The 27,985-nt window shown below is 40.5% G+C and overlaps 1 protein-coding gene across 8 annotated transcripts in view; it reads left to right on the plus strand.

Annotated features, from left to right (window-relative positions):
• LOC110954147 (mitogen-activated protein kinase kinase kinase kinase 3) overlaps positions 1–27,985 on the plus strand; it is a 68,619-nt gene that overhangs the window by 29,905 nt on the left and 10,729 nt on the right. The window contains exons 10-28 of one of the 8 annotated variants that reach the window (XM_051959832.1): positions 69–131; positions 243–324; positions 2,722–2,838; positions 5,505–5,583; positions 5,708–5,766; positions 9,434–9,496; positions 12,195–12,247; positions 12,692–12,730; positions 15,676–15,750; positions 19,110–19,161; positions 20,431–20,809; positions 22,084–22,190; positions 22,521–22,559; positions 23,156–23,240; positions 23,347–23,426; positions 25,079–25,139; positions 25,263–25,380; positions 25,592–25,650; positions 26,007–26,110. In XM_051959832.1, coding sequence (XP_051815792.1) covers positions 69–131; positions 243–324; positions 2,722–2,838; positions 5,505–5,583; positions 5,708–5,766; positions 9,434–9,496; positions 12,195–12,247; positions 12,692–12,730; positions 15,676–15,750; positions 19,110–19,161; positions 20,431–20,809; positions 22,084–22,190; positions 22,521–22,559; positions 23,156–23,240; positions 23,347–23,426; positions 25,079–25,139; positions 25,263–25,380; positions 25,592–25,650; positions 26,007–26,110 — 1,714 coding nt within the window. Of the gene's footprint in view, positions 1–68; positions 132–242; positions 325–2,721; positions 2,839–5,504; positions 5,584–5,707; positions 5,767–9,433; positions 9,497–12,194; positions 12,248–12,691; positions 12,731–15,675; positions 15,751–19,109; positions 19,162–20,430; positions 20,810–22,083; positions 22,191–22,517; positions 22,560–23,155; positions 23,241–23,346; positions 23,427–25,078; positions 25,140–25,262; positions 25,381–25,591; positions 25,651–26,006; positions 26,111–27,985 lie in introns of all 8 variants that reach the window. The other 7 variants (XM_051959831.1, XM_051959836.1, XM_051959837.1 and 4 more) reach the window with 7 other exon arrangements.

Here is a 27,985-nt window from a genome sequence, read left to right on the forward strand (position 1 = left end):
GACGCTTTTATTTCTCATCCCCCCACCATTAAAACTTGAGGTTTAATCTTTGTTTTTCTTTCTTGCAGGGCTCTGTTCCTAATGACCAAGAGTAATTTCCAGCCTCCTAAGTTGAAAGATAAACTCAAGTGGTACGACACCACCTTGTCCATGATTTCTTGCTCACATTTACTGCAGTAAATGTTCCAGGCCTGTTAGATTAACCCTTTCTCTTTGTCTTCTTCTCTCTGCTGGACAAACAGGACAAATAACTTCCACCATTTTGTCAAACTAGCCCTGACCAAGAACCCAAAGAAGAGGCCCACGGCTGAGAAACTGCTCCAGGTGAGCGATAAAACAACACGTTTACGTATCTGTAAGACAAACAGACCTATTCTGTTATGATATGGAGATACATCTTGTGGCACATTATTCTGCGTCCTCATCTTGCACACCTTTCAGAGCTTGAAGGATTTTCTAATGATTGGATCCCTTTTATATTCCACTAAGCTCATGCATCTTATCTGAAGACTTTGCATATTTTTCTTTGATTGTTTGAGTTCTGAACATCTCATAAAAATGGAAAACTATCGGGTGACTGGAGCAGATACTGTAATACCTAACCACTGTGTGTTATTGTCTCTAATTCTACAACAATTAGTCATCAGTTAATGAGATAGTTAGAAGACCGCAGAGCTCTGAGCTCCACAAACCTTAAACCTCAGTCAGAGATAACGGGTATCGCATTATTATCAGCTTCCTTTGTTAACTCATAAAAAGCGGGCATTCAGTGTGTCATGTAGCTTCTACCAATCACCTGCTTCAGTCAGAGGAACAGATTATTGTAGAAAGCTATAAAAAAAATATTAAAATGGACTGCGGTTAAAAGGGCTGCCACTGGAAATCACGCAAGAGAGGAATGCTGGTAGCATATACAGCCGCTTAGTATTTAGACTTTGTTGTTAAAGTGCCTTTAGGTCTGACGCTGTCTCATAATGACGGATATCACTTTAGTTTTTGGCCAAATCAGAGGGAAATTAGTACTACTGATGGAATATTATCTCTGATAAATACCAATAGACTAAGCAGCTGCAGTACCAGTAGTTTTTTACAGACTTGACAGCTAATCAGGATCAAATATATACCGTAATTTCCGGACTATTGAGCGCATCTGAATATAATCCTCACCCACTAAATTTAAAAAAAGAAAAGAAAAAGTTTTGTACATATATATATGCCGCACCTGACTATAAGCTGCAGGTGTCCACGGTGTAACACGAGATATTTACACTGAAAGATTTTATTTAACTTGTAATTAAACACATACTTTCTTCCCGAACAGTGCCTGTAACACGGCAGTGAAACACACTGAGTCGGCTCACACTGCCAACTCCAACGCGCTAAGCTAGCGTGTTTAGCTTAGCGCGCAACCGCTAAAACTTATCTTTAAGTTTTTTATTGTATTGTATATATATGCAGAGGGATTTGTGGTTCTTGCCTCACCTGCCTGTTCAGTATTGTCATCGTCAGAATTATTTCACTCTGCCTCCGTTTCCACACTCGTCTCTGCAACACACACACACACACACACACACACACACACAGCTGCAGCGCTCCTCCTCACGTCTCTCACTCACACACACACACACACACACACATGTTTGTTTTTCTATACCGGTGGGGACTTACCATTGACTCCCATTCATATCTAACTCCTAACCCTTACCCTAACCCTAACCTTAACCATCACCAAATCAATGCCTAACCCTAAACAAACGTTTTTGCGCTTTTACATTTTTTTATTAACAACAATATGGCCAAGAAAACGGTGTTGCCACCCGTGGGGACCTCATTTTAGGTCCCCACCGTAAGACAAGTCCCCACCTTTATAGCAAATAGTCAGGTCAAAGTCCCCACCGGAATAGCAGAAACAAGTACACACACACACACACACACACACACACACACACACACACACACACACAGCTGCAGCGCTCCTCCTCACGTCACACACACACACACACACACACACACACACACACACACACACACACACACACACACACACACACCGTAACCTGCCTAGGTTAAAGGAGAGCAGGCTTGGCCTGCAACAGCTGCATCATACGCATTACTTCGTGCATGAAGCACAGAATGATTGATCTGAAGAATTTAGTGTGTGCTTGATTTAATTCGAACAGTGTCAGTGGTCCACTGGGACCTGTTTGGTAATTTTATTGGTCTGATGTGAGGAGGCTAAACTTAATGACGACATGAAGCTTGCACGTAAAAATCTATACATTAGCCGCATCTTTGTATGAGCCGCAGGGTCCAAAGCGTGAGAAAAAAGTAGCGGCTTATAGTCCGGAAATTACGGTATATATAAGTATATTCTGCATCACCTACTGAGGGCATGTAGGTTTGTTTAGTAGTACAACATATTGTGTGATACTGGAACTGTGCGTTTGTGTTCAGTGGGAATGTTAACACACAGGCAGACACTTCTTACAGACAGTTTAAATTGTAAACTCTGGACCAGGTTAGCTGTGCAGCATCAGTTGACGTGTAGCAGGATAAAAGACGGTCCCCAGCGCTGGCTTTAGGCTCAGCAAACCTCCCAGCTCGTTAATCTTTCTCCAGAACAGCCTCCTGATCGACACTCATGTCAGTGTAACTTCAGGTTTCTTTCCTTCGTCATTTGAACACACCGCTCTGATTAACTCCCCGTTTCCCGTCTTCCAGCATCCTTTCGTGTCGCAGCCTCTGAGCCGGACGTTGGCGATCGAGCTGCTGGACAAAGCCAACAACCCCGACCACAGCACCTACAACGACTTCGACGACGACGACCCCGAGCCTGAGGTAAGCTTTGACCTTCTCAGGATCTGCTTAAAAAAAAAAAAAAGCTCATAAACCTCTCAAGCAGATCAGTAGAGATGCTTTCTTCCCCCTTAAATCATGTCCCTTTATCTCCTCATTTGGTTTTTCTGTCTCCATCCATTCCCTCCTCGCCTCAGTCCCGGCTCTCCTCGGCACATGTGACTCATCTTTCTGCTCTTTGTCTTCTCTCTCTTTCCCCTCCTTCCTTTTCCTCTGTCGCCTCCCTCCTCCTCTTTCTTTCTTGTTTCACTTTCCTTGAGGTTTGGTTTCCTCTTCTTTTCCTCCTTGTAGCACTTCCCTTTTCTCTCTCTCTGCCTTTCTCCCTTCCCTTTTCTCTCTCCTCTCCGCCCTTTTTTATTCTCTACCTCCTCAGTTTAAGTACAGGGGTCATTTCCTACCCATAAGCCCCGGTGCTCGGCGTGCACCCCGTTTTGCGGCCCGTAGGAAGGTACCGGTGTCGGCTGCAGTGATGTCATTCTAACACAAACCGTCCTGCCAGTCCTTCTTTATGACTTGGAGGACAACAGAACTGAATGAATAGATTTCCTTTCAATTCAGCGTCTGCTGGCGTTGTCATGGGAGTTGGCATCGGTATGTGACATTCAGGCTGCTGATGGATTACAAAGGCAGTTGCATAATTAGTGTGGCGTGCCAGCGAGCACATGCAACGTTCACGGTTTTGTTCTAACTTGCACATCAGCTGATTTTATATCACTGTTGTTGATTTGGGAAAAAAAGTATTCTTCATGCAGTTGCAGTTATAGTTTCCTCATAGAATAGGTTGGTTTTGTACCATTTGAAAGTTGAGAGTGGATTTTTTTCTTAAACTTCTTCAGAACACCAAATACACCCCCTGTCAAAAGTTTTGAGACGGGTTCTCATTCAAATGAATGAGAAGCCGTCTCAAAACTTTTGACAGGGGGTGTAGGTTATGATTTAAGGCACAATTGAATGAGTCTATGCACATGAACTATTCCAGATATTTAAAATTTGGACATTCTCACTGAACCTGGTATGGCTATAATAGTGTTTTATTAATTCATTTTTTAATTTTATGTGATTTCTGTGACATTTTAATGCACGTTACAGCTTTTTAAATCCATAAATGCACATAAAAAACAGATATCCCTTGCTTCCATGACAACATCAGTGAGATTATTTGAAGCAGATCACTGAGTAATATCATCTAATCTCAGTTCATTCCTGTTCTGTGGCAGCTGTTGGGATGATAAAGAAATGAATGTCTGGGTTCATGAAGATGGCTTCCAAAGCGTCGCAGCGCCACGCTCCTGAGAATATTACATTTAAACCACATCCAGGTCGGATGCATTTATAAACCCGTAGTGTTCCCGTCGGTGGTTTTGACTTTGGAAACGAAAACCAAAGCCTCAGTTTTGCAGTTCAGGAGCCTATAGGAAATCAGTGATTGGTGTAATCCCATCAAGTCGTCCAGGCAGTTTAATAAAGGGTTTGGATTCTCTTTCATTTGGTGGTTTGGGGATGTTAAAAACACTTGTCAGATATTGCACTTTTGGAAGCCATCTTCATCTGCTGTTACTAACTTTGGGTTGTGTGTGATGAAAATGCTCTTGGAGGTGTTTTTTTTTAAATTTGCATTGACATGTTTATTAGTGGATCTGAGCTACAAATGTGGTTTTGATGGATGCGTTTTTTATCGTGTTGGTTTGTCCTTTCCAGCGCTTTACGAGCATGGTTTGAGGTTGCCGTGTTTTCTTGATTTTTCTGGGACGACTAGTTTAGACGCTTCAGGCATGAAGTCAGTTTTTTTGGAAAGAAACTGTCTCAAACTGCTGTAATTTAATTTGCAAAATATATAAATATACAAGCATGAAATGATACAAAAGCTTCACGGTTCTCAAAGGAAAACAGTCAGTTGTGTTCAGCCGTTGACTCAGTGTTTTTTTTTTTTGTTTTTTAACCCTGTAAGGCCAAAATATAGAATAAAAAATAGCAAAAAAAAAAAATCTGTGTAATCTATTTATCTAATCTATATATCTAGATATAGAAAAAATGCAAAAAGATAAAATAAAACAAAAAATCTAAATAGAAAAAATGAACAAAAAATATGTGTGTTTATATATATATATAGATAATTATTATTTTTAATTATATATACACAATTATTATATAATTATAATTTTATATATATATTTATATTTTTTGTAATGAAACTGATATTGTATTAATGGTTTATGGTGTTTGAGTGCAGGTCAGTGGGTCATGCTTAAGGTTGTAGTTCTTACCATAAGTGTCACTTACAATAAAAAAACAGTGTCTTGTGTTCCTGACAAACGTCCAAAGACTAAGAATATTACCCAGAGGATTGAGTTAATTTCAGCTTACAGGGGGCTCAGTTTGGACACACTGAGAGTGAAACGTTGATGTTGTTACCAGGGAAGGTTTGCGTTTCCTTCGGCTGTGCTGTTGTTGTGTTTTGGTCGTTGTGTTGCAGTGTGCGGCTGAATGTTTTGCTGTATCATCAGATCCCACCCACAGGAAATAGCAGAGGGATTAGGTTTTTTTTTTTAAACCTATTGTAATCTTCAGAGTCCCGTGTCGACCGCTGCTCTGTGTATCGCCTTTGAACGTCTTTCTGACTGCATGCGTCTCCTTCTCTTTCCTGATAGTCTCCGGTCTCTGTTCCTCATCGCATCCGTTCCACCAGCAGGAGCACCAGAGAAGGAAAGACTCTGTCTGAGATTAACTGTGAGTCCAAACGCAAGATCAACAGAACAAAAACATCCGAGTGTGACTCCTTAAACATCTCCCCAACTCATTTCTTCCCTCTTTTGTCCTGTCTGTCTGTCTCTTCCTTTATCTCACCTCTCAGTTGGTCAGGTGAAGTTCGATCCTCCACTGAGAAAGGAAACGGAACCCCATCATGAACCGGTGAGTTACTGAGTGTTGCATGTGTTTACATGTGTGTGAGTGGGATTTGTGTGATTGTCATTTCACCAATACCAGCATGGCTGATCCTTACCCGATCACAGGAAACACCCAAACCGGTCCTTATCAGTCTGTGTAGAACCCAACATGAAGCCCGTCCACACAGTTCTGTTTGATGGCAGAAATGTTTGAATACTGTAGCTCTGGAGGTGTTTTTGGAGGTGTTTTAGATCAGGACCGCCACACCTCAGGGAGCATCTTGTTTCTTTAATTCACTCAAAATAAAGCAGACTTATGAAAGATAGAATGAATGATGCAATTACAAGTTAAATAGTAGCCTTCATGTTGCTTTCCCAGTCTGTTTTGAGATCAGAGTGGAGGTTAGATGTTGGAGACGTCTGATTGGTCGATGCATTCTGGTCACATCCTATTAGAGGAGACCCTGGTTAGACTCAGTGCATGCTGGAGGGATTATGTGTTCCTAATGGTCTAGATCAGGGGAGTCAAACTCATTCTAGTTCAGGTTCCACATTCAGCCCAGTTTGATCTGAAGTGGACCAGTAAAACCACAGCATAATAACCTATAAATAACCACAACTCATAACGGTTCCTTTGTTTTAGTGCCAAAAGTTCATTCTGAAAATGTTCACATTTAAGAAACTATATTTTGTAGAAAACATCACGAATGACCAGAAATTTCTGACAAAAATAAATTCAGTTTCATCCACATTCAGCCTCACTTTATCATTTAAACATTGCAACTTCCAGATCACAGAGTGTCTACAAATAAGCGAGAAAATGAGAAAAATGAGACAAAAAATCACAAGCGAGACACAAAGGAAGACAAAATGACAAAAATGAGAGACAAAATGAGACGAAAATCAGACCAAAAACAAAATATTACAAAAATGAGACCCAAAATGATGAAAGAACAATCTAGTATTTTACGTTATGATTAAAATGACAAAAATCTGACAAAAAACAGCATAAACAAGACAAAATATAGTGAAAATGAGACACAAAACTACAAAAGCGAGAAACAAAATGACAAAAAAAATGAGACAAACGACATGAAGCAGAACAAGAGACAGAAAACTGATAAAAACAAGACAAAAAAATTACACAAATGACACAAGATGACAAATGACAAAAAAGGGTAAAAAAAAAACGACAAAAATACAAGACAAAATATTACAAAAATGAGGCACAAAATGACAAAAGAGCAATCTAGTATTTAACTTTATGATTAAAACAACTTGTCGTGGTCTATAAATTATTTTAAATTTATAGTGTTACTAATTTTCAGCCGCTTTTGGCCCGTGGGCCGCATGTTTGACACCCCTGGTCTAGAATATTTAAAGCTCCTCCTGTAAATGATGGAGGGTATGGACGGTCGTAAGAAGGGAGAGACTTGCCACTTAAAGAATCCTGAAGAGAAAGTTAAGAGACAATTCCATAAACCTGGATGTGGCCAAAACCCAATCGTCTGCTTTATCGTGTCGTTGACTTCATGAAACTGTCCACATGCGGAGTACAGGTATTATTTATGGACGGAGATGCTTTTTAAACCTTATTTATGGGCGGAGTCACCAATCTTTGGAGCCTTCTTTGTGATCTTTGAGCAGTTTTTATGTCTCATTGACACTGAAATAGGTGGACCCCTTGTCTTTATCGCCCATAAACTGAGGGTGTTGCCAAATTTGCTTCTAAGTGGCAAGACGTGCTTATAGAGACTTTAGTGTGTCTCTACACACCTGCACCTGAGCTGTTTTGCTTTGTCTCTTTGTCAAAACCCAGACGTGGTCGTTTGAACAGCACAGGAAGGCGATAGGGATGCAGCGGCAATGAGACAGTAACTGTTACCCACCTGTAAATGGTGCGGCAGTGACACAGACATGACAGTATTAGCTTTAAAGCCATAATGTGATCCCCACAGGTTGAACTCACTAAAAGGTTCAGATTAGACCGAATTCAAAGGACAGAAGTTATATCCCTGCTTTTTTATTCTGTCAACCTCGTTTAATTATGCAGATTTTGTTGCTCTTTTGTTGAAAAACTCAACAATAGCTTCAAAAATATGTATTGGTTGAGCCATGCTTGCTTGTTACTTTGTTTTTTTTAGTAATATGCCAGTCACTTTCAGATTTGCTTGACAATCCAGTTGCTAGTGTATGAATGGGATGGATCAGGGTTCAGGCAGTTTGTTGTTAGCCCTCCCTCACTTGATTCCTCCCACTTTTTTTGCCTTCTTCTGCACTTTTCCTTTGATAACACCCCCTCTCTTGACCAAGATATTCCAAAACCTTCTTCTGTCCTCTATCTTTCCACCCCTAAATGTGGATTACAGCCGTCAAACATAATCACTTCATAAGCAATGAACCCTTTGTCCTTCAGCTTCTACTTTTCCCTTAAAGGTGATCTAACAGCATGCGCTCTCGTCGGCTTTTAGCTCTTAAAGGTTTATTTATCCGCTCAGGACTGCGGTGCTGCTATTTGTAGCATTTTAAAATCAATGAACCATTTCCACATTGCAACAGAATATTAATAACACAGCTTCAGAATGATGGCATCTTTTCACAGCAGAGACAAACAGATGGTGCAAGAACTGGACTTACTTTTAGCATATTTTTTTTTACTGGTTGTGTAATTCTGGCCAAAAATCAAACACAACCACAGCGACTCTGACTGATTTAATTCAAAGAAACACTAACAGGAAGACTGTTGGTGTAAGACGTCTGCCAACGCTTGTCTCATTTGTTTACAAAGTTTTCCTTATTAATTTTGCATCCTTATATGATATATAAATCCAATTTATTAACCCTCATGTCGTCCTGCGGGCCAAAATTGACCCGTTTTAAAGTTTGAAAATGTGGCAAAATAAATATTTTCACAGTGAAACTTCTGATGTCCACATTTTCAACATTTTTGGGAAATTTTTTGAACATTTTTTGGTGGGAAAAAAATGTTAAAATTGTTTCTAAAGAACATTCACATAAAAATCAACCAAAATCCAACGAATTTCACTGGATTTTGGTTTGATTTTATTTGTGAATGTTCTTAAAGAAAGTGTTAGAACCTTTACTGATATATATGTAATCACTTCAGATATTTTTAGGATTTTTTGGAGGATTTTTACTCATTTTTTTGAAAATATTTACAAGAATTTTCTTGCCAAATTTGGGGGATTTTTTAAAAATCTAGCCTATTAACTATATTGTTATATTTTACCATCATATAGTTGCTACGAGACTTTTAAGGGAAACTTTTAAGGAATTATTGGAATTTTCTTAATAAAGGTTTTTCAGATTTTCAGAAATTTGGGAAATTTTTTTGCTGAATCTTTGGATTTTTTTCAGACCAGGAAACAATATTTTTTGGTGCCCGTAAATGAGGACAACAGGAGGGTTAATGCCTCTCTTCTTCAGTTTATTGCTGATTTTTTTTTAACCCCCACCTGCTCCCATCCATCCCCTCTCCTCTCCAGATTAATATTCCCATATCCTCCGCCTCTGTCTTGCTGATCCATGAACTTCTAAACCTATTAAATCCACTTTCCACCCATCGTCCTCCCCTCTCTCTGTCTCTTTCCACCTCCGTTCCTCCCTGTTCCCTCCATCAGTCCAGGTTAATGTATTAACTGAGGTCTCTCTCGCTCTGTCTTGCTGACCAGTGTGATTCTGAGCCCTATCTGGACTGTGTTGAGGAGCTCTACTATACCGCGAGATCTAATCTGGTAGTACTCCTTCTGTCTCTCTCTCTGTCTTCTCCCTCTGTCTTACTCTGTCCACCTTTATTGGCCGTTTTTGTCTCCATTTCCAGCCTCATGCCTCCTTCCTCTTGCTCTGCCTCTGAAGCCCTTTGCCGTCTCCGTTCTGTTTCTCAGATTCTTTTTGGCTGCTCGACTTCCAGCGTGTATTTTTTTGTTGATTTCCACCCTGTTGCTCCATCTATTCTGGTCCGTCCATCTGTCACCGTTCTGTTTTTTTTTTCTTTTTCCAGCCTTTTTTTTTTTTTTTGCTCACTAACTGGTGTCGTAGTCGTCATGGTGATCAGAGTCTTTAGTGTTGTTGTTTTCATGTATGCATATAGTGCACAGATTCACACACAAATGCACACAAACAAACAAACCAACAGAGGACGGTAGAGGGGCAGTTTCAGTTAAAATTCAAAGACGTCCCCACTCAGAATATCACTCGCATCCAAATTGATTTCACGCCAACTCCACCTTTTAACGTTTGCTGCATTGTGTGTGATGCTTCTTTGACAGATATCTGATATTTCTCTCTACAGAATCTTTTATAAACTACTTTTTCTAACCTTTTCCTCGAGGCCTCGTTCGTATGTGGGCGTGTCTGTCAAATGTCTCGTGTTCTTCTTTTTCCATTTTCACTACGTGTTTCTTCTTGCATGCTTCGTGTTGTTATCTTTGGGAATATTTCTGACGCAGTGCTGCATTCACATTGTGGTTTTATGTGCCGTTATCAAACCAGGTAGTCACTGCCAACACTAATGGAAAAAAAGCTTTTTATATGGAGCACATTACTACCTATGAGCTTTACGTTAGGACAGGGCATGTTGAGTAAGTTAAGGAATAAAGCAAAGATGAAAAAACCCAACAAACGCCATCACATTTTAGGTTAGATTTAATATCATGCTAGCCGATCTAATCCGTTCTAATAGGGATTTACTTTCCTAGAATGTATATTCTAAATTAATACCTATTTGCATAGCTTCAAATTTCAGTTATACATGCAGGAGGTCCTCAGTTTACGACGTCTTCAGCCTGCGGCGTTCCGTTATTACGTCGGAACTGGTTACGTGGAACTAGTTGATGAGCAGATGAATACATCATCACATGGCGCTATCAGACGGCTTTGTTTCCATTCTCTGATTATTCCACCTTGGATTGTGCTACATTCACTAACTTTTGTCCTTCATTACGGCTTCCAGCATAAGTCAGACTCTTCTGATGCTTGGAAGAAAAGGAAAGCCGTCTCCATGGAAGTGAAATCAGACAGAATAAAACACTGGGAACAAACATGGGTCAAGATGTAAAAACAGGTCAATGTGTTGTAGCGACCCTCTGTGATGAATGAGTGAGACTTTATCTGGTTCTCTGCTGGTTTATAGAACCTTCACACAGGATACTGTGGGCCATAGCCAACGCCAGAATAACTGGAAAACCCCATAACTTAGCTCCAGAATGACTAGAAAAACCCCATAACTTAGCTCCATAATGACTAGAAAAACCCCATAACTTAGCTCCAGAAGAACTAGAAAAACCCCATAACTTAGCTCCAGAATAAGTAGAAAAACCACATAACTTAGCTCCAGAAGAACTAGAAAAACCCCATAACTTAGCTCCAGAATAACTAGAAAAACCCCATAACTTAGCTCCAGAATGACTAGAAAAACCCCATAACTTAGCTCCAGAAGAACTAGAAAAACCCCATAACTTAGCTCCAGAAGAACTAGAAAAACCCCATAACTTAGCTCCAGAATGACTAGAAAAACCCCATAACTTAGCTCCAGAATTAGCCGTGTTCCCAGCTCTCTCTACTGCTGACTCTCAGCCAATCAGAGGGGAGCTAATTAAACATGGCGCGTTCACTGACATTAGGTAAATCTGGAACTGAACAATAAACACTGAAACATCAACATCAACAACAATATTCTGTTATCTTCTTGTAAAATGATTTATACATGCATGGAAGTCGTTGGTATTCATGATTTTTCTGAAGAACTGATCGATGTCGTGATGCACGGAACGGATTAGTTTACATCTTCACCGTTCTGACTTAAAATCGACTTGCATCAATCCGTAGGAATGGAGCTCAGACGTAGGTCGAGGACCTCCTGTGTTTGGTTGGTTGTAGTAGCGATAAATGTCCACAAAGACGCCATAACTTGTGATGTTGACACATGAACAGATGTCGCTTTAGTTTAGGGTGTCACGAGCCAAAAAGATGGAAATCACCTTGTATAAATCCACCTTATTATGTTATGAAAACAAAAAAAAACTTTTGGAGTACAGTGAAGCTATGCAATGGCAAGAAAACAAGCTAAATTATTCCGTTTATTTGAATCGTTAGCATGTAGTTGTGTCTACCGTGTTGTGACGTTTACTGTCAGGCCACAATGTGAACTCGGCAAGTCAGCTGTCAGCGCCTACTGCTCCCCATATCTGTTCACTGTGTACCTCTGTGGTAATGAGTTACACTTGCTGTTTTATTGTGGGCATTATTATTTGCACCAGGCTGCTGTAACTGTTACCACAGCAGCCCTGCAGTAATCTGGCATCTGAAGAGTGTCTAAATGGGTTCACTTGGGCAAGATCTACAGCCCTGTTTATGCTTATGGAAACAATCAAATGATTTCAGTCCAAATGAACCGCTATGTCACAGTAGTAATGTCATTTGTTTGTCTTGAAGGATTTGCAGTTGGAGTACGGCCACGATTCGCCGAGTCTGCTGGGAGGAAACAAGTAAGCCTTTCCTGCTTTTATCGTCCTTTTGTTTTCCTCATCATGCCCGTTTCTCTCTTTTAACTCCATCATCTCTTCATCTATCCGTGGCTTTCCTCCCAGTCTTTCATCAATAGTTGCAGATGTCCTAGTTTTTTTTTGTTTTGTTTTTTTTAGCCAGCTGGATTGAGAGTTTGTAGACGAATGTGAAACGGGGAGAGTTTCCGTGCTGCAGGTTTCATAGTTTATTCATAATCCCAACTCGAGGATGTTCTGTAACTGAGTGTTTGCAGCTTTCTGCTTACAATTGTGCCTTGTAAGCAGAAAGTTCACATCAGGGCAGCAGAACGTCCTCCAAACATTTCACCCCTCAGCAAAAAGCAAAGAAATCAGATCATGGTTTTCTGTCTTCTGTTCATCAGATTCTCTCGTTTATACCGTCTTTTTTATGTGTTTAACTAACAGGAGTCTTCTTAAATCCGTGGAGGAGGAGCTGCAGCAGAGGTGAGTCACAAACCTTCCACGTCTCCATCTGCCGGTGTTCTAACCACGCCCACCCATCAGCCAATCATGTTTAACGGCAGGACTAATCGGGCCAATCACACGCAACTAACGCTGCTGTAACGACTTCAGGCTGTCGCGGCCCTCGGCGTTGTTTGGATTCTTGCTGGGTTTTTATTTCTCCTCTGCGGCTTGCTTCACGCTTTGATGTCATGAGGAAAAGGCTGCGCTTCGTAGGGGCTTCCTGCAGAGCATGGCACACACACACACACACACACACACACACACACACACACACACACACACACACACACACACACACACACACACACACACACTTTCTCATGTGTGCATTCCTCACACATGCACGAACATTAATTTAGCCAAAAATGAGTTTCATCTTAGCAGTTGCGCTGGCAAAGTCTACGGAGAAATTCTTCTTATTTGCTGTAAAGATGATTGCTGTTCTGTGCTTTGCTATTTTCTATGAGGTACTCCAATTATTACAAATGCATTTTACTGAATTCTTTTGGTCATACCGGAGTTTTACTATCTGTACACACACAGAGTACTTCTTATAAACCCCTTATTTGCTAAATTTTACAAATTGTTTTCCCTGCAAATCCACTAAAGCCTCATGTATTGGCTCAGTGTTTTCCTTCGAGGGAGCAGATAATGTTGTTGAAAGTATTAAGTGATCCGTCTTCAGGTTGGTTTGCGCTCTGGTTCATCCTTTTCTGTCTCCTTTGGTGAGCAGAGGTACCATTAGAGAAGATGACAGTAGTCTGGTTCATTCATGTTTGAAAAGTGCAGTGTAGTCGTTTGTCGGCTAACGGGTAAAATGCAGCTCTCGGTTAGTTTCAGTGAGTAGATTGTTGTTCTGCTTTAGTCTTCAGGCTGTGACAGCAAAGTAAACGGTGGTAAACCCAGCTGCTGTCGTCTGAAGGATGAGGCGACTATTGACGATCATTTGCAAAAGATTTTTAGACTTTCTGACCACAAGTTTCTCTGTTGTCAAACTGTTGTGTAACTTTGTTTATTTGAATACAAGAAATGAATTGAAAGCTGTAGTTTGATGGGATAAAGGTGCAGAATATTTACTTTGAATGTAGGTACGCTGTATTTCAAAACAGAAAAACTGGAGCCGGTGCTTCTAAACAGCAGAGTTGGAACGAGCATCAAGAAATAATAAACAATATACTACTCAAGAAGGAGCAAATGGCCTGTTGTGTTTCTCTTTTCAACAGAAGTCCTGTATTTATTCTTACTTTGCTATTTTTTTGTTTTTGATCGGTGTAAAACTGATGAAATGTGTCTGAAGGTAGAATCGACCTCCCTTCTTCATCAAATGACTGACAAAGTAGAAGCTACAGCTGTTAAGTAGTGAATGGAGGCGGTATTTTTGTTTAAAAGAGAATCTCAGAGGGTAGTTGATTCATATATTTATTTATCTGACTGTCTCCAGTTGAGATAAATGAAGGTTTCGGCTCATACTTGAGGATTTCTAGTCTATAGATGAAGGTTAAACTTCTGCGATTGATCTGCGAAAGATCAAACTAGGGTTGGGCTTCATGGTAAAACTTTCCTTCTGGTCCTCTATCAGTCCACCAACTAGAGATTTCTGATATATTATTGGAGGTGTTTGTATGTGGCGAGTGCAGTGGAATGCAAGAATGTGTTGGAAAAATTAACACAAATGCACCAATTTGGGTTTATTTTGGTTGTAAACGGGCAAAACCTGCAAGCCAAAGTCAGGAATCCTCCTCTAATTGAACAAATGTGATAAATCTGATCCTGGTGCACAACCTCGTCTACAGGTTTTCATCTCTTTCTCAAATATGACTCGTGAACTGACCTCTACTTCAGTAACCATGAAAGGTAGTTTGTGAGTTTGTCTCTGCCCATTTTTGAGAAAAACAGGCATCAGTGCAACAAGAATAAGACTCATCTACCAGTTCCTGTTGGCACACACTTGAATTTCTTCTTTACAAGTTGAGAATTGGTTGAATTCTTAAAGGGGAACTTCGTTTTTTTCAACCTGGGGTCTGTTTTCATATGTCATTTCATACATGTGAGTGATGGAGAAATGAATTTTCGACATAGCTCCAGTATTTAGCCAGGCAGGCAGCTTAGCAGCTCAGCTAGCAGCTCAGCTAGCGAAAAGTATGGGGCAGCTGGCCCCCTCACGTCAAAGTCCACCCTAACGTGCTTTTTCCCCACACTGACCGGCTCAGATAGTCTCAACGAGTGTCCCACAACATACTAGAGATGAGAAGTGAACGAAAACCTCCACATTACCTGGCGATCGCTCTTTGTTGTGGTCTGTATCCAAAGCTCAGGACGCTAGAAAGCAAATCTCGTTCTGACTTTTCGCTAGCTGAGCTGCTAAGCTGCCTGCCTGGCTAAATACTGGAGCTATGTCGAAAATTCATTTCTCCATCACTCACATGTATGAAATTACATATGGAAACAGACCCTAGGTTGAAAAAAACGAAGTTCCCCTTTAAGAAGCCAGACCATTAAAACGACGTAGAGTCATCCACGGGTAAACCAGATCAAACCAGATGTGACTAGCTGATATATTTTAGTTTTCCAGCTCTGAACAGCAGCTTCCTGGTTGTAATCAGCAGCATGTTGTGGCTGAATCTCCCTCAGATCTGTAGGAAGCTGCCAGATGTGTTGATTTTGTCTGCGTTTCTGCTCCGTCCTGCTCAGGGTTCAGGGGTCAGAGGTAGTTTACAAACCAAGCTTCACTCAGCTCTCCCTCCCCTCCTTCCCCTTCTTCGTCCATCCTCTTCCTCCTTTTTCCTCCTCTTCCTTGTTTCTGTTGTCGTCTCCCCCCCCCCACTTCGCTTGCTCCCCCAAATCTCCCCCTCTTATCCCCTTCCTACCACTTCTCCTTCTCCCTCCTGCTTTCCTCCCCCTCCTGTCTTCACCTCCTCTCCCAGGGGCCATGTGGCACACTTAGGGGATGATGAGGATGAGGATGATGATGGTGCAGATGATGATGAAACTCACACTCAGTAAGTTCCCCTCTCGGCCTTAGGACCCGGAAGCCTCTCCTCCGTCGCCTCCGCATCTCTCGTCCTTTTCCCCCGACCGTCGAGGACGAGGATGAGGACGAGGAGGAAGGCTTCCCGTCTTTGCCACAGTTTCATCCACGCAGCACACTCCCACCATCACGCCACATACGCCACCCGTGTTTGTCTGTCTGCCGCCTGTGTGTTCTCCATGCTGTCGCTGCTGTCTGGTGTGAAGTTTTAAAGCTACTAACAGTAACCCACAGGCTGGTAACACCTCTTACACTCTGTTATCGCGTATTTCTACTTTATTCTCCACGTATTTCTACAGTAGGAGATGTGAAATAGATGCTAGGGATTAAGCTGCAGCATTAGCGACAGGTAAAGGATTCTGCAGGATTTTATTTTTGTTCAACCTGAGGTCTGAGTTCACTTTGATTCCTCAGATATGTGATCCTCATGACCTTGCCATCTTATTTGTTGTTGTCTTGTTTTGTTCTCCACTTGTGCCGCCATCTGTGTGCCTCCTTGCTGAGTGTGTGTGTGTTTGAACACTCACAGCCTTCTGTCTTCTCCTGCGTCTATAAAACTGTAAATCTGGCGTCCGGCCTCTCCCCTTATTGTGTAAAAGCCAAATGTCTGCGGCAGGCCAGACGAAGATTTTCCACCGCCGTCAGAAAAAGGCCTTTTGTGCTTTTATTTTTTATTTTTTTTAGGGTTTCTACTTCTAGTCGCATCCAGAACAGTGATTAGGAAAATAGTGAACCTGAATTTCTGCTGTACCCACGTTATGATGCTGAATAAGCTCATAGTTTTGTTTTGTGTTTGAGAAAATGAAAAGAACAGTCAATGTAAATATGAAAGAAAGCTGTGAAACCATTTTTTAGAACATTCCTCCTTAAATCTTTAGACCAGGGGTGTCAAAAAGCGCTTCGCCAGAGGGTCCAATCCGGCCCACGGGACGGCTTTGTAAAGTGTAAAAATTAGAGAAGGTTTTAACTGCAAATTGTAAATTAGTAAAACTGTCAATTTTAAATAATTTCAAGACCTTGGCAAGGAAAATATTAGATTGCTCGTTGTTCTTTTTGTCATTTTGCGCCTCATTTTTGACATATTTTGTCTTATTTTTGTTTTTTGGAATATTTTTGTCTGACTTTTGCCATTTGTCTGATGTTTTTGTCATTTGGTTTCTCGCTTTTTGTCGTTTTGCGTTTCCTTTTTGTCTCTCTTTTGTTTTTTGTCTTATTTTTGTCAATTTGTGTTTCGCTTTTTTGTAGTTTTTGCCTCATTTTTGGAATGTTTTGTCATGTTTTTGTGGGTTTTTTTGTCTGACTTTTGTTGTTTATCTCTTGTTTTTGTCATTTTGCGTTTCCTTTTTGTCTCGCTTGTGTTTTTTATCTTATTTTTGTCAATTTGTGTTTTGCTTTTTCGCAGTTTTTGCCTCAGTTTTGGAATGTTTTGTCATGTTTTTGTGGGTTTTTCTGTCTGACTTTTGTCGTTCTGTGTTTTCTTTTTGTCTCGCTTGTGTTTTTTTGTCTTATTTTTGTCATTTTGTGTTTTGCTTTATTCGTTGTTTTGTGTCGTTTTTGACATTTTGTGTTCCCTTTTTGTCTTGCTTGTGTTTTTTCCTCTGTTTTTGTAGTTTTGTTTCATTTGTATAATTTTTTGTCGCTTTGTAACTTGTCATTTGTATTTATGTTGTTTCATGTCATTTGTCTCATTTTTGTAATTTTTTCAAATATGTTGTCTTTTTTGTCTGACATAAAGTAAAATAACGGCATTGTTCTGTTCCAGATATCTGTGACTAAACGTTGTTTCTTTGTAGACACTCTGTGAAGTTGGAACGTGGAAATGATAAAATGAGAAATAATATTTTTGAAATTGAACTTATTTTTCTTAAGAAACTTCAGGTTGTTCATGATTTTTCTTATACAAAGTCAATTCCTTAAATGAGAACATTATCAGAATGTACTTTCTGCACCCCTGCTTTAGACCATCAGACAAAAATTTTAGCATTTAGACAAAGATAACAACCGCTGAACTGTTATCACGATAATGCCAAGTGTAATATTTAAATCACAGGAGCTACGGTTTTTCTATGAAGGGAAAATCAAAGCAAACTATTTTAAATCCAACTTTGTCTTACTGTAAAGATGTCTCAGTCTGTAACTCATATTCTTCAGCCTGCAGCAAATATACGATGATCATTTTAACATACACCCACTAAAACTGTGTCAAATACAGCAACTGCAAAGTGTTCAAATGATCACAGATAGCAGATGGTTTTTCTTGCATGTCATTTATCCAGAATTGCGTGACATTGCCGCTCTTTTGTTGCATTCATTCTAATAAATCCTAAACCAGTATTGAACAGGAATTACACAAACATCACCTCCTAAAGGCCTAAACAGCGAGCTTTTAGAAAATGCTGGTCACAGACAACAAATGTGTATGTACTCTGCTCCTGGAAATGTTCACGGATAAGTTCTGTTTCCTGTTGCCTGAGTCGTCAGCGTAGGATCGATAGATGGAGAGAACCCATGCTTTTTCTGCATGTTTAGGTGTTTCCTTAATGTCCTTTTGTGTTCTCCCAAAATACTCTTATTGTCACGTGCTTCATTTTCCCGTCCAGTATTTGTTTTCTTCCCCTAACAGGCTCATAGTTTGAGTGCAGAGTTAATAAGCAGACCTTAGTTTCCAGCTCTGAAAGTGTAAACTTTGTCAGTTAGAGATTAATTTTGACTGACACTGTTTAAAGCTTCTCTGTGTGTCTTTCTGTCGCCGACCATCCAGCTGAATGTCTTCACTGTGATTGGCTCCAAACCTCTGTGTCCATTCTGACGTGTGCTCTGATTGGTTCCCCGTCTCTCATTCATTAACAAATGGTGTCGGTCTCTGCGAATGTAGCGTTGATTAAAATGTAAATGAAGTCATTAACAGGTCCTTAAAACTTTAAAAATACCTTGATTTAAATGAGAAAAGAAGTAATGCTGTCTGTCTGCATCAGCACTCCGTTCTCAGAGACTTCACACATTCTCCTCCTCCGTTTGTGTTCTGTTCAGTCTCACTTTGTGTTTAGTGGTTAACCTTTGAAGCTTGTGAAGTAGTGTCAGGCTGTGGTTCTACCTGTCATTTTGGCATTTGTTGTAACATCTTCATAAAACACCACATCTTGTCTGTTCTCCTGTAAAACAATTTTACTTTTAAATGGATGAATAAGACTTTGTTGTAAGAATTCATCATGTATAATTAAACCAAAAATTGCTTTAAAATGACAAGTTCAAACCATAGCCTCTGTTGGCAAATGTGTGTATTGTTCGTCGTTTTTGAGTGTCTTATATTTTCTGTTTTTCATCCTTTAGCAAATCCAGCACGATCATGAGGCCAAAGGTCCCTCCACCGCTTCCTCCTAAGGTACCTGAACACATCAGCCTCAGTCACACTCGTCAGTTTTAATCAGTCCCTCCAGGATTTCGTGGCGTTTTTCCAGATCTTTGCGTCCTAAAATCCTTAATTCACGGCAGCTTTTAACCCTTAAAGAGCCAGGACCGAGTATACTCGTTCCCGCTTACTCGTACACACAGCCGAAACCGAACGTTCTCGGCTCAACACGTGTGACTTTTTATGATTGCTAATTAACATAAAAATTATGTGTGTTTGGTAAGATATAAACATTGGCCCCAAATTTGCTTATTTCAAACGATAAAGCCGTATGAGCCGTTATAACGAAGCCGCAATCACGAAGCTTTTATCGGGGCCGCGTACCGGCCGAAATTTAAAATGGCAAACGTCTACAACAATGCAACCTCGCAGGACTTGAGCGATATTTTTATGGATTAGGTGGTTTTAGTATATGTGCTTCTCCAGAAACATGGCCTGGTAAGGGTTAAAAGTAATTACGATGTAAGTTGTGATGTTTTTCGCGTATTTGTTGCGATGAAATTGCAGGAGACAGTGATAGTTGCTTAAAAGTTGCATTTTTTCCATCTTTTAGAACATGTTTCAACATTTTAGTTGACATTTAATTTCTTCCTAAACTAACTCTTTGACGCTTGAAACCATTTCCACAAGCTGGAACACCACAGTGGGAAACTAGCAGCAGCCAGATGCTGGTTTAACAGGAAGTGGTTGGTAGATTTGATCTGGTAGAGGTCTGGTACTGGTCTGGTACTGGTCTGGTAGAGGTCTGGATCAACAGCTATCATCACGGTGATCTGTCTGGTCTGTGGTCTGTTCCTTCCAGACGTTCTCCTGATATGTTTTGGTAGAAAAGTGTTTGTCAGTCGGTGATTTTTGTTTGTGTTCCACCACAATATTGCACGGCTGTAAAACAGTTCAGCTCCGCTTTGGTGAAGAACATCAGGGAATTGTTTTTCACGTCTTTAGCAGTAATTTTGTTGGTAAATGAGAGACATTAGAATGGGACATGTCTGCATCTTCAAACCATAAACGAGGAAGTGAATTCGGTGACGTACGTGCGTACGGATTGGAACTAAAGGGAGGCGGGCCTAAGTTGCGGTGATTGGACAACATTGCAATGTCACGCATAATTCATGGGGATTGGTTGAATTTGCATAAATTGTTGGGATCGCAACATCGTGTATTCCTTTAGGGACTGATTAAAAGATTTTCCTGCTCAGAGTGTGAAAAACCAGCTGACTGTCTTCGTTGTCTTTCCCACAGCCCAAGTCGATCTGCTCGTCCCAAGCGCCGCCTCAACAGCAGCAGAAACAGGACGACAGCCAATCGCACAGCGAGGACGACGGCGGAGGGGGAGGGACCATCAAACGCTGTCCTGTCCCGGAGACGCCGAGCCCCGCCAAGCCCGCCTCCAACGTCCCGCCGCGGCCGCCGCCCCCCAAGCTGCCGCCCCACCGCCGCAGCAGCCTAGGTAACGAGAGCCCGAAGCGCAGAGACGTGGAGCGCTCTGCCCCAGAGGATGATGGGAGCTTTAGGCATTTCTGGGAGTGGCTCCACACGCCTCACACTGAGGAGGAGCTGGAGGAGGCGTGGGAGGTGCTGAAGGAGGTGAAAGAGGAGCAGGAAAAAGAGGAGGAAGAGAGTAAGAGCAGCCGATTGGTAGACGGGTAGTGTCCGCAGACCCTGTCGTCCCCCTCACCCCGCGATTGGTTGTGTGGTCTCCCATTAGTCGGTCCTCCTGGTCTGATTGATTTCTCTGTTCCATTGAGTCCATTAACAGTAATGCTTTTTAATTTTTTTGTTTGTTAGTAGTTCCTTCCGTTCATCAGCTCCCGCTCAATATAACTGTTTGTCTCCAGAGTCATTTTTGTGAAGACTGATTGGTTGTTTTAACCAATCAGAAGCTGCTGCCGCTCCCCCTCGCTTCCTAGGAGGAAGAAAGAAGAGGAGAAAACATTGTCCTGGCTGAACTCGGACTAATCACAAAGAAATGAAAGATGCAGGGAATGATATCGTCTGTTTAACAAAGAGTTTAGTTCATATCAGCTCTCATGTTGTGCCAAATACCAGATTTTCTTGTTCTATTTCCTAAATTCTAAAAACTAATAACCAAGCTGTTTTATTGAACAGTAAAAAACATCAAAACAGAACAAAATGAGCTTTTAATTCCACTTTCATGAGTGTATTTCAGGCAACTTGACTGGACTCTATTGAAGGTTTCTGTTTACATCAGTATCGATCATTTTCTAGTTTCTTAGTCAAGCTAAACATTTTTATCATATATTTTAATGACTTTGACAGAAGTTTAGAGTAAAATTGTTCTTATATTGCTAGTTTATCTCACGATTGAATAGTTAACAGTGACGTGCCACTTCGATCTCTCTCTTTGCTTATTTCAATTGATTGAGAGAACATAGAGCTCGTCTGTTTTTGAGGAGATATTTAAAATTAAAAATTGGAAGATGTGGTTAATTCTAGTCAGAATAAAAGCTGTAGTTGTGCTGAAACGGTCCAGCAAACCTGCACTGAAGTCTTTTCCTCTGAAACACGGTGGCAGATGTTTTTATTTTCAAACCTTGTAGCACCAAAGTACGGCATACACACTGGTTTTACTAAATAAGACTTAACTGACCAAATGTGATAAATTCTCACCGTCCTTCGCTCATGACTCTATTTGATCCTCTGTATTCTTCTTGCTAGCTTCCCTCCTTCCCTCCCTCTCTGCTCCCAGTAGTTTGTCGTCGTTTTTTTCACCGTTTGACTTCTTCTCTCCGTCTTTACGGCTCAGATTGTTCTCGTTAAAGCCAACGACGTTTATGAGAGTGTGTCGGTGTGTGTGTGAGGCTTCAGCATGTCTTTACATTCGCGGCTTTTCTGTCGTTTAAACGCTCAGAGCTGCTGTCTGTGTTGTTCCAGGTAACGGGCTGAACTCTCCCCACAACGGAGAGAGGGACAGTCCAGCAGAGAGGCAGTCCACCATGCCCCCTAGTGTCCCCATACGGAAAGACAAGAAGGACGTGCCGGTGAGTAGACGGCGGTTTGCATCAGATGTTTTTGCAGAATTAAAAAAAAAAAATCATCATAACGCGCATCATCCTGGGGTGGAGAGGAAAGGCCAGGCACTAGGTTTATTATAATTCATAGTATTTATGTGGAAAGAGATGATAAAAGAGTGATTTTAGTTTTCTTAAATTCCACTATATTTCCCCGTTGTGCACAGTTTGTGCTACAATAACTAAGTCTTGAATCATTACGTTTGTCTTCGGATTCTTTATTCCCTTCCCGTCAGGTTGCAGCATCTCGCGTTTCGTTTTAATCGTGTTTTTAATCTGTGTTTGTCTTTGCCTCAGAAGCCGATCAGTAATGGTCTCCCTCCAACACCCAAAGTCCATGTGAGTATCAGTCTTTTTTCTTTACCTCTTTTATTTTGAAAATTCTTGTTTTATTTGTCCCTGACGTTGCACAACGTTATAGGAAACATTCTAGCACTTAATTCATAACTTTGTGGCTTTGTATTGGACTTTTCAGTTGGTTATGCCCCAAAACAGTAAATTCAGATGTCTTATTTCATTTCATTATTTCATTTTCATGTGTAATGTTACTTATTCCCTCAGTATAAGTGCCAGAATTAGTTCTATTCTAGCCTTATTTTAGCTTCCATATATATTTATATCTTATTTCTGTCAACTTTTAGGCACTCATTTCTTATGTTAACGTTTTGAGCAATATCTGGCAGATCATTTTCTTTGGGATCAGTCAAATTTTATCCCAACTTATCTTAAATCAAATTAGAACACCACATAATAATCTGCTCCTCTGGTAAACAACACAAAGCAAACACCCTGTGGAAACAGAATTTGTAGCTCTGCAAGGCGTTTTGTTCGAGCATTTTCCTCTCAATAGCAGTCAGAATAGAACCAAACACTCTTCTAAATCTGAATGAAGATATTAATCCTTTGTGTTGATCTTGTTCTGATCTAATTTGCAGATGGGTGCGTGTTTCTCCAAGGTGTTCAACGGCTGTCCTCTGAAGATCCACTGCGCCACTTCATGGATCAACCCCGACACCAGAGGTACGAAAATGAAAACGACGGCCGTTTTCAAGCCGCCACGTCTCTTTTTACGGGCGTCTGATGTTAGCTGCTGCTTTGCAATAAGTTCTGCTGAAATGTTTTCCAGACCAGTATTTGATATTCGGAGCCGAGGAGGGAATCTACACGTTAAATCTAAATGAGCTGCACGAGACGACGATGGAACAGGTGAGACTGGAGGTTTTAAGTGTGTAATAACACAGGGGGTCCTCGGTTTACGACGTCCTCGGCCTACGGCGTTTTGTCATTGTGTCGGAACTGGATACGTGGAACTAGTTGATGAGTGGAGCGGATGAATACGTCGTTACGTGGCGCTATCACACGGCTTCGTTTCCATTCTCTGGTTGTACTCCACCTTGGGTTGTGCTGCATTCACTAACTTTTTGTCCTTCATTATGGCTCCTAGCATAAGTCAGTCTCTTCTGATGCTTGGAAGAAAAGGAAAGCCGTCTCCATGGAAGTGAAATTAGACGTTGTAACGGACTGATGTTGATGTTGAGGTTTTGATTTTTATTGTTCAGTTCCTAATGTCAGTGAATGTGCCATGTTTAGTTTGCTCACCTCTGTTTTGTGTTTCGTTTTTGCTGTTTTTTTATTTCATTTTTGTCGTTCATCATAGAGGGTCACTACAATATGATGAAACACTGTAATTGTGCATATTACACTAACCTCTGTTTATTGTATTGTACTCTGGAAAAATAATTTCCTCCGGCATGAATAGAGTAGATCTTATCTGAATGCCAGTGAAAATGTAACCAAAGCCGTCCTGTGCATCTGATCGGTTCTTCATAAAAGTCACAAATACCAACGACTTTCATGCACTTATGAATCATTTCACATGAAGGTCAACACATTCTGTTATCTTCATACATACAAGATAAGATCTACTCTATTCATGCCGAAGGAAATTATTTTCAATACAATAGTACAATAGAATAAACAGAGGTTAGTGGAATATGCACAATTACACAGAGGTTAGTAGTACAATGGAAATAACAAAGAATGCAAGTTTCTAAAAGTGAAGTGTCTCAGTGTATACAGTGTCTAAAATGGTAAATGGTTGTATTTATATAGAGCTTTTATCCAAAGCGCTTTACATCATACGTCACATTCACCCATTCATACACTGATGGTGGAAGCTGCCATGCAAGGCGCTAACCACGACCCACCAGGAGTAATTAGGGGTTAGGTGTCTTGCTCAGGGACACCTTGACATGAGCACGACGGGCCGAGGATCGAACCGCAACCGGAAGGCCACTCTACCCACCGAGCTGTGCCGCCCCCATGTCTAGAAGACATAAGAATTAAATATGAAAAATAAGATAACACAGGCATAAGATGTATATGAATACTAAAAACAAGAAATATTAACAGAAACTGAACAGCAGTAAGAGTAGAATAGAATAGAAACTTTATTTCAGACTGACCGTCAAGGTGGTCCATATCATTAAAATAAAATACACATTAGAAATATGCACACAGATTTATTTATTTTTTTAATGTGTGTATTTTATTTTAACGATATGGACCACCTTGACGGTCAGTCTGAAATAAAGTTTCTATTCTACTCTTACTGCCGTTCAGTTTCTGTTAATAAAAAATGTAAGAGAAAATCGATTTGCATCGATCTGTAGGAACTGAACGTGAGTGGAGGACCTCCTGTGTGCTTCTTAAAAATATGATCGTTTTGGTTCCTGCTTTTAGTTTTATGAGTGAAAAAATTATGATGTTTGCAAATAGAAAACTACAGCTAGCGAACTTTTCTGAGTTTTGTTCCACCGTAGTGCTCATTCAGTGTGTTCTGTCTGTGCCTGGTGCAGCTCTTCCCTCGGCGGTGTACTTGGCTGTACGTCATGAACAACTGTCTTCTTTCCATATCTGGTGAGTCCTAGCACTAGTTCACTGTCGGCTTAAGCGTCATCTTGATTGTTGTTTTTTTTTGTTTCAGTTATTTTGTTCTCACGTCGGCCTTGTTCTAACCTTCTCCTCTGTTCTGTGCTGCAGGAAAAGCCTCCCAGCTGTACTCCCACAGTCTGAGCGGTCTGTTCGAACAGGCCCGACAGCTCCAGAAGCTGCCTGTAGCCATTCCCACACACAAGCTGCCTGATAAGATGATTCCCAGGTAGCTGCAACCAGGAAGTTCACGCTGTCAATTATTCACCAGCTCTTATTTCCTGTTGTTTAGTTCATTTGATCAGGTGTATTTTATACTTCACACCCGTTTGCTTTACCGTCTTACGTCACTGGAACTAAAATAACTTCATCAGTGCAGCTTTGTGAGCTTCTGTTCTTTTTTTGATGCATGTGTCTTTTTTTTTTTTGTTTGATTGTAGGAAGTTTGCTGTGTCCAATAAGATTCCAGACACTAAAGGGTGCCAAAAGTGCTGCGTAGGTGAGTTCAAACGAAAGGTAGTTTTATTTTTTTATTATTTGTCCTACTGCTCATTTTATGGATCTGTAGTAGATCAAGTTCAGGACTGGATTTATTTAACAGAAGTAAGTTCTTGCCTGTTACAATAAGGTACATAAACGGTATAAAAGATAGTATGATGACGTGTTTTTTTGGTGTTATCTTTGTAGCATCCTATAGAAACCGTGCAGAATATTTCTGTTAGCACTTCAAAAAAATTCAATGCAAAGTGTAGTTTTTTTAGTCTTTACAAGATATAAACATTTCACAGTTTATTCCACACAGAAACCAAGAAGCAACATTTTAATTTCTTAGTAACTTGTGCTGTTTCCCTGCAGTTCGTAACCCGTACACCGGCCATAAGTACCTGTGTGGAGCCTTCCAGTCCAGCGTCATGCTGCTGGAGTGGGTCGAGCCCATGCAGAAGTTCATGCTCATCAAGGTCAGTTTTACTCACTTAAAAGTTCATTTTATCACAAAATAGAAACATTAAACAAACAGGCACTTTTTCATAATACTGGCAAAGTTTTCTGATTCAAAAGAAAAAATGAATTTCAGCTCTTAAGATTATAATAATGTCAATTTTAAAAATTGCAACCAACTCCGAACTTTTCTCTTAAGGGTCTGTTATGCTGCGTTTGTGAGTAAATTTAAACACAGATGAATTTGAAATCAGACTCATTAATTCATAATAATCACTATTGGGATAACAGCTGTTTATCACAAGTATTCATCAGTTTTTAAGGACAGATTATGTTCATTGTTTTTACGTCCAAGTTGTTCTAAATTTATGCTAATGCACAAATCTTTGCGCCAGAGTTAAATTTAAAATAAGGTTCTTTTTCACCTTATGAATTCAGACATGCATTCTACGTGCAAAATTAAAACAAAATTGTGTCCAAATTTCCTCATCTGGTGACCAAAAACTACTTGGAGAGGGTAGAATAAGGCATTCTAATACTCAAAAACTGACTGATTTTATCTGACTGGGCTGTTTTCTAAGAGCAGAATATTTACAGCTTGCTTTTAAAACCTCAGAATCACAGTCGACCAAGTTTATTTACTTGTGTGAAGTTACATTCAGGATTGTTAGTAGACTTATATTAACTGTACAGCTTTAATTTGGGGCTTTGTTATGTTATACCGCTTGAAAATGTCTGTTTATAGCTCCACAGTAACCTGCTTCACCTGCTGACAGTTTGCAGTAATTGATGACAGGCTGTCGTTCGAGCATCAGGTTGATGCTGTTTGCAGGAAAGACAACCAGCGCTTTTATTTCCTTCGGAAGCTCAGGAATATAAAGATAGAAACTAAGTTTCTGTATATGTTTTACTCATGTTTTATCGAGTCTGTCCTGACATTTGCTTTTATCTGCTGTTTTGGCTCAGTCAACCTTAAAAACCAAAATAGACTCCAAGGCACAGTCAAAACATGCAGCAAAATTGTTGGCACTCCACTGACTGATATTTCTGTCCTATATAAAACTAGATCTTTAAAAAAGGCAAAATTCGTCCTGATTGACCCAAGTCACCCTCTTGCTTCTGAATTCAGAGTGCTTCCATCTAGATGTGTTTCAAGTGCCTAGATGTAGGACAGACAGATTAAAAAAAAATCATGGGTCCCATTGGCCATTGGCCTTCTTAATAATGAACGATTTTTGTCAAGACAAACTGGAGGGAGCTGAAAACTCCAAGAAGCAACACAGGTGCTACACTTAGCTGGGGCGGAACCAATCTGCGGCTACAGGTTTGCCACCGGCGGCATAAAAGGGGACACACGCAGCACTGAGGAGGAACGGAGATGGAGTGACCGCACTCAAAGTGGCCGTGAGTTTCTGTTGAGGAAAAGCGTCGAGATCTGCGGTAAACTGTGCAGGACTGGTTTCATCTACAAAATCCGGGTTGCAGCCGGTTTCTCACCTTGATCTAACAAGCTTGATCTAACAAGCTTGATCTAAGAACTAAGCGTATGGACTTATGGAAGCTGGAATTCACCTCTGTATCTCATGAATTTACGACCACTGCAAAATAAAAGAGGGAAAAGAAAGAAACAACTGTCTGATTCAGGAGTGAAGTCCTGCTCAAACCCTGGGTAGAGGAACATCCTTTTTCAAGTGGGGAAACTGCACACAAACTCTCAGAAAAATCGTCAATGAGAATCACCGATCATTGAAAGTGGGAGGACACTTGACAGTTTTTAACACTTTTATAATGCACTTTACTTTGTGGTCATTTTAACTTTATTGGGTTTTATCTTTATCTCTGTATCTTATTACATTTTAATTGATCACTGTTGTTGTTGTTCTTCCTGTTTTGTA

Source organism: Acanthochromis polyacanthus, chromosome 15, assembly GCF_021347895.1.
Source record: "Acanthochromis polyacanthus isolate Apoly-LR-REF ecotype Palm Island chromosome 15, KAUST_Apoly_ChrSc, whole genome shotgun sequence".
In the NCBI taxonomy this organism is placed as follows: domain Eukaryota; kingdom Metazoa; phylum Chordata; class Actinopteri; family Pomacentridae; genus Acanthochromis; species Acanthochromis polyacanthus.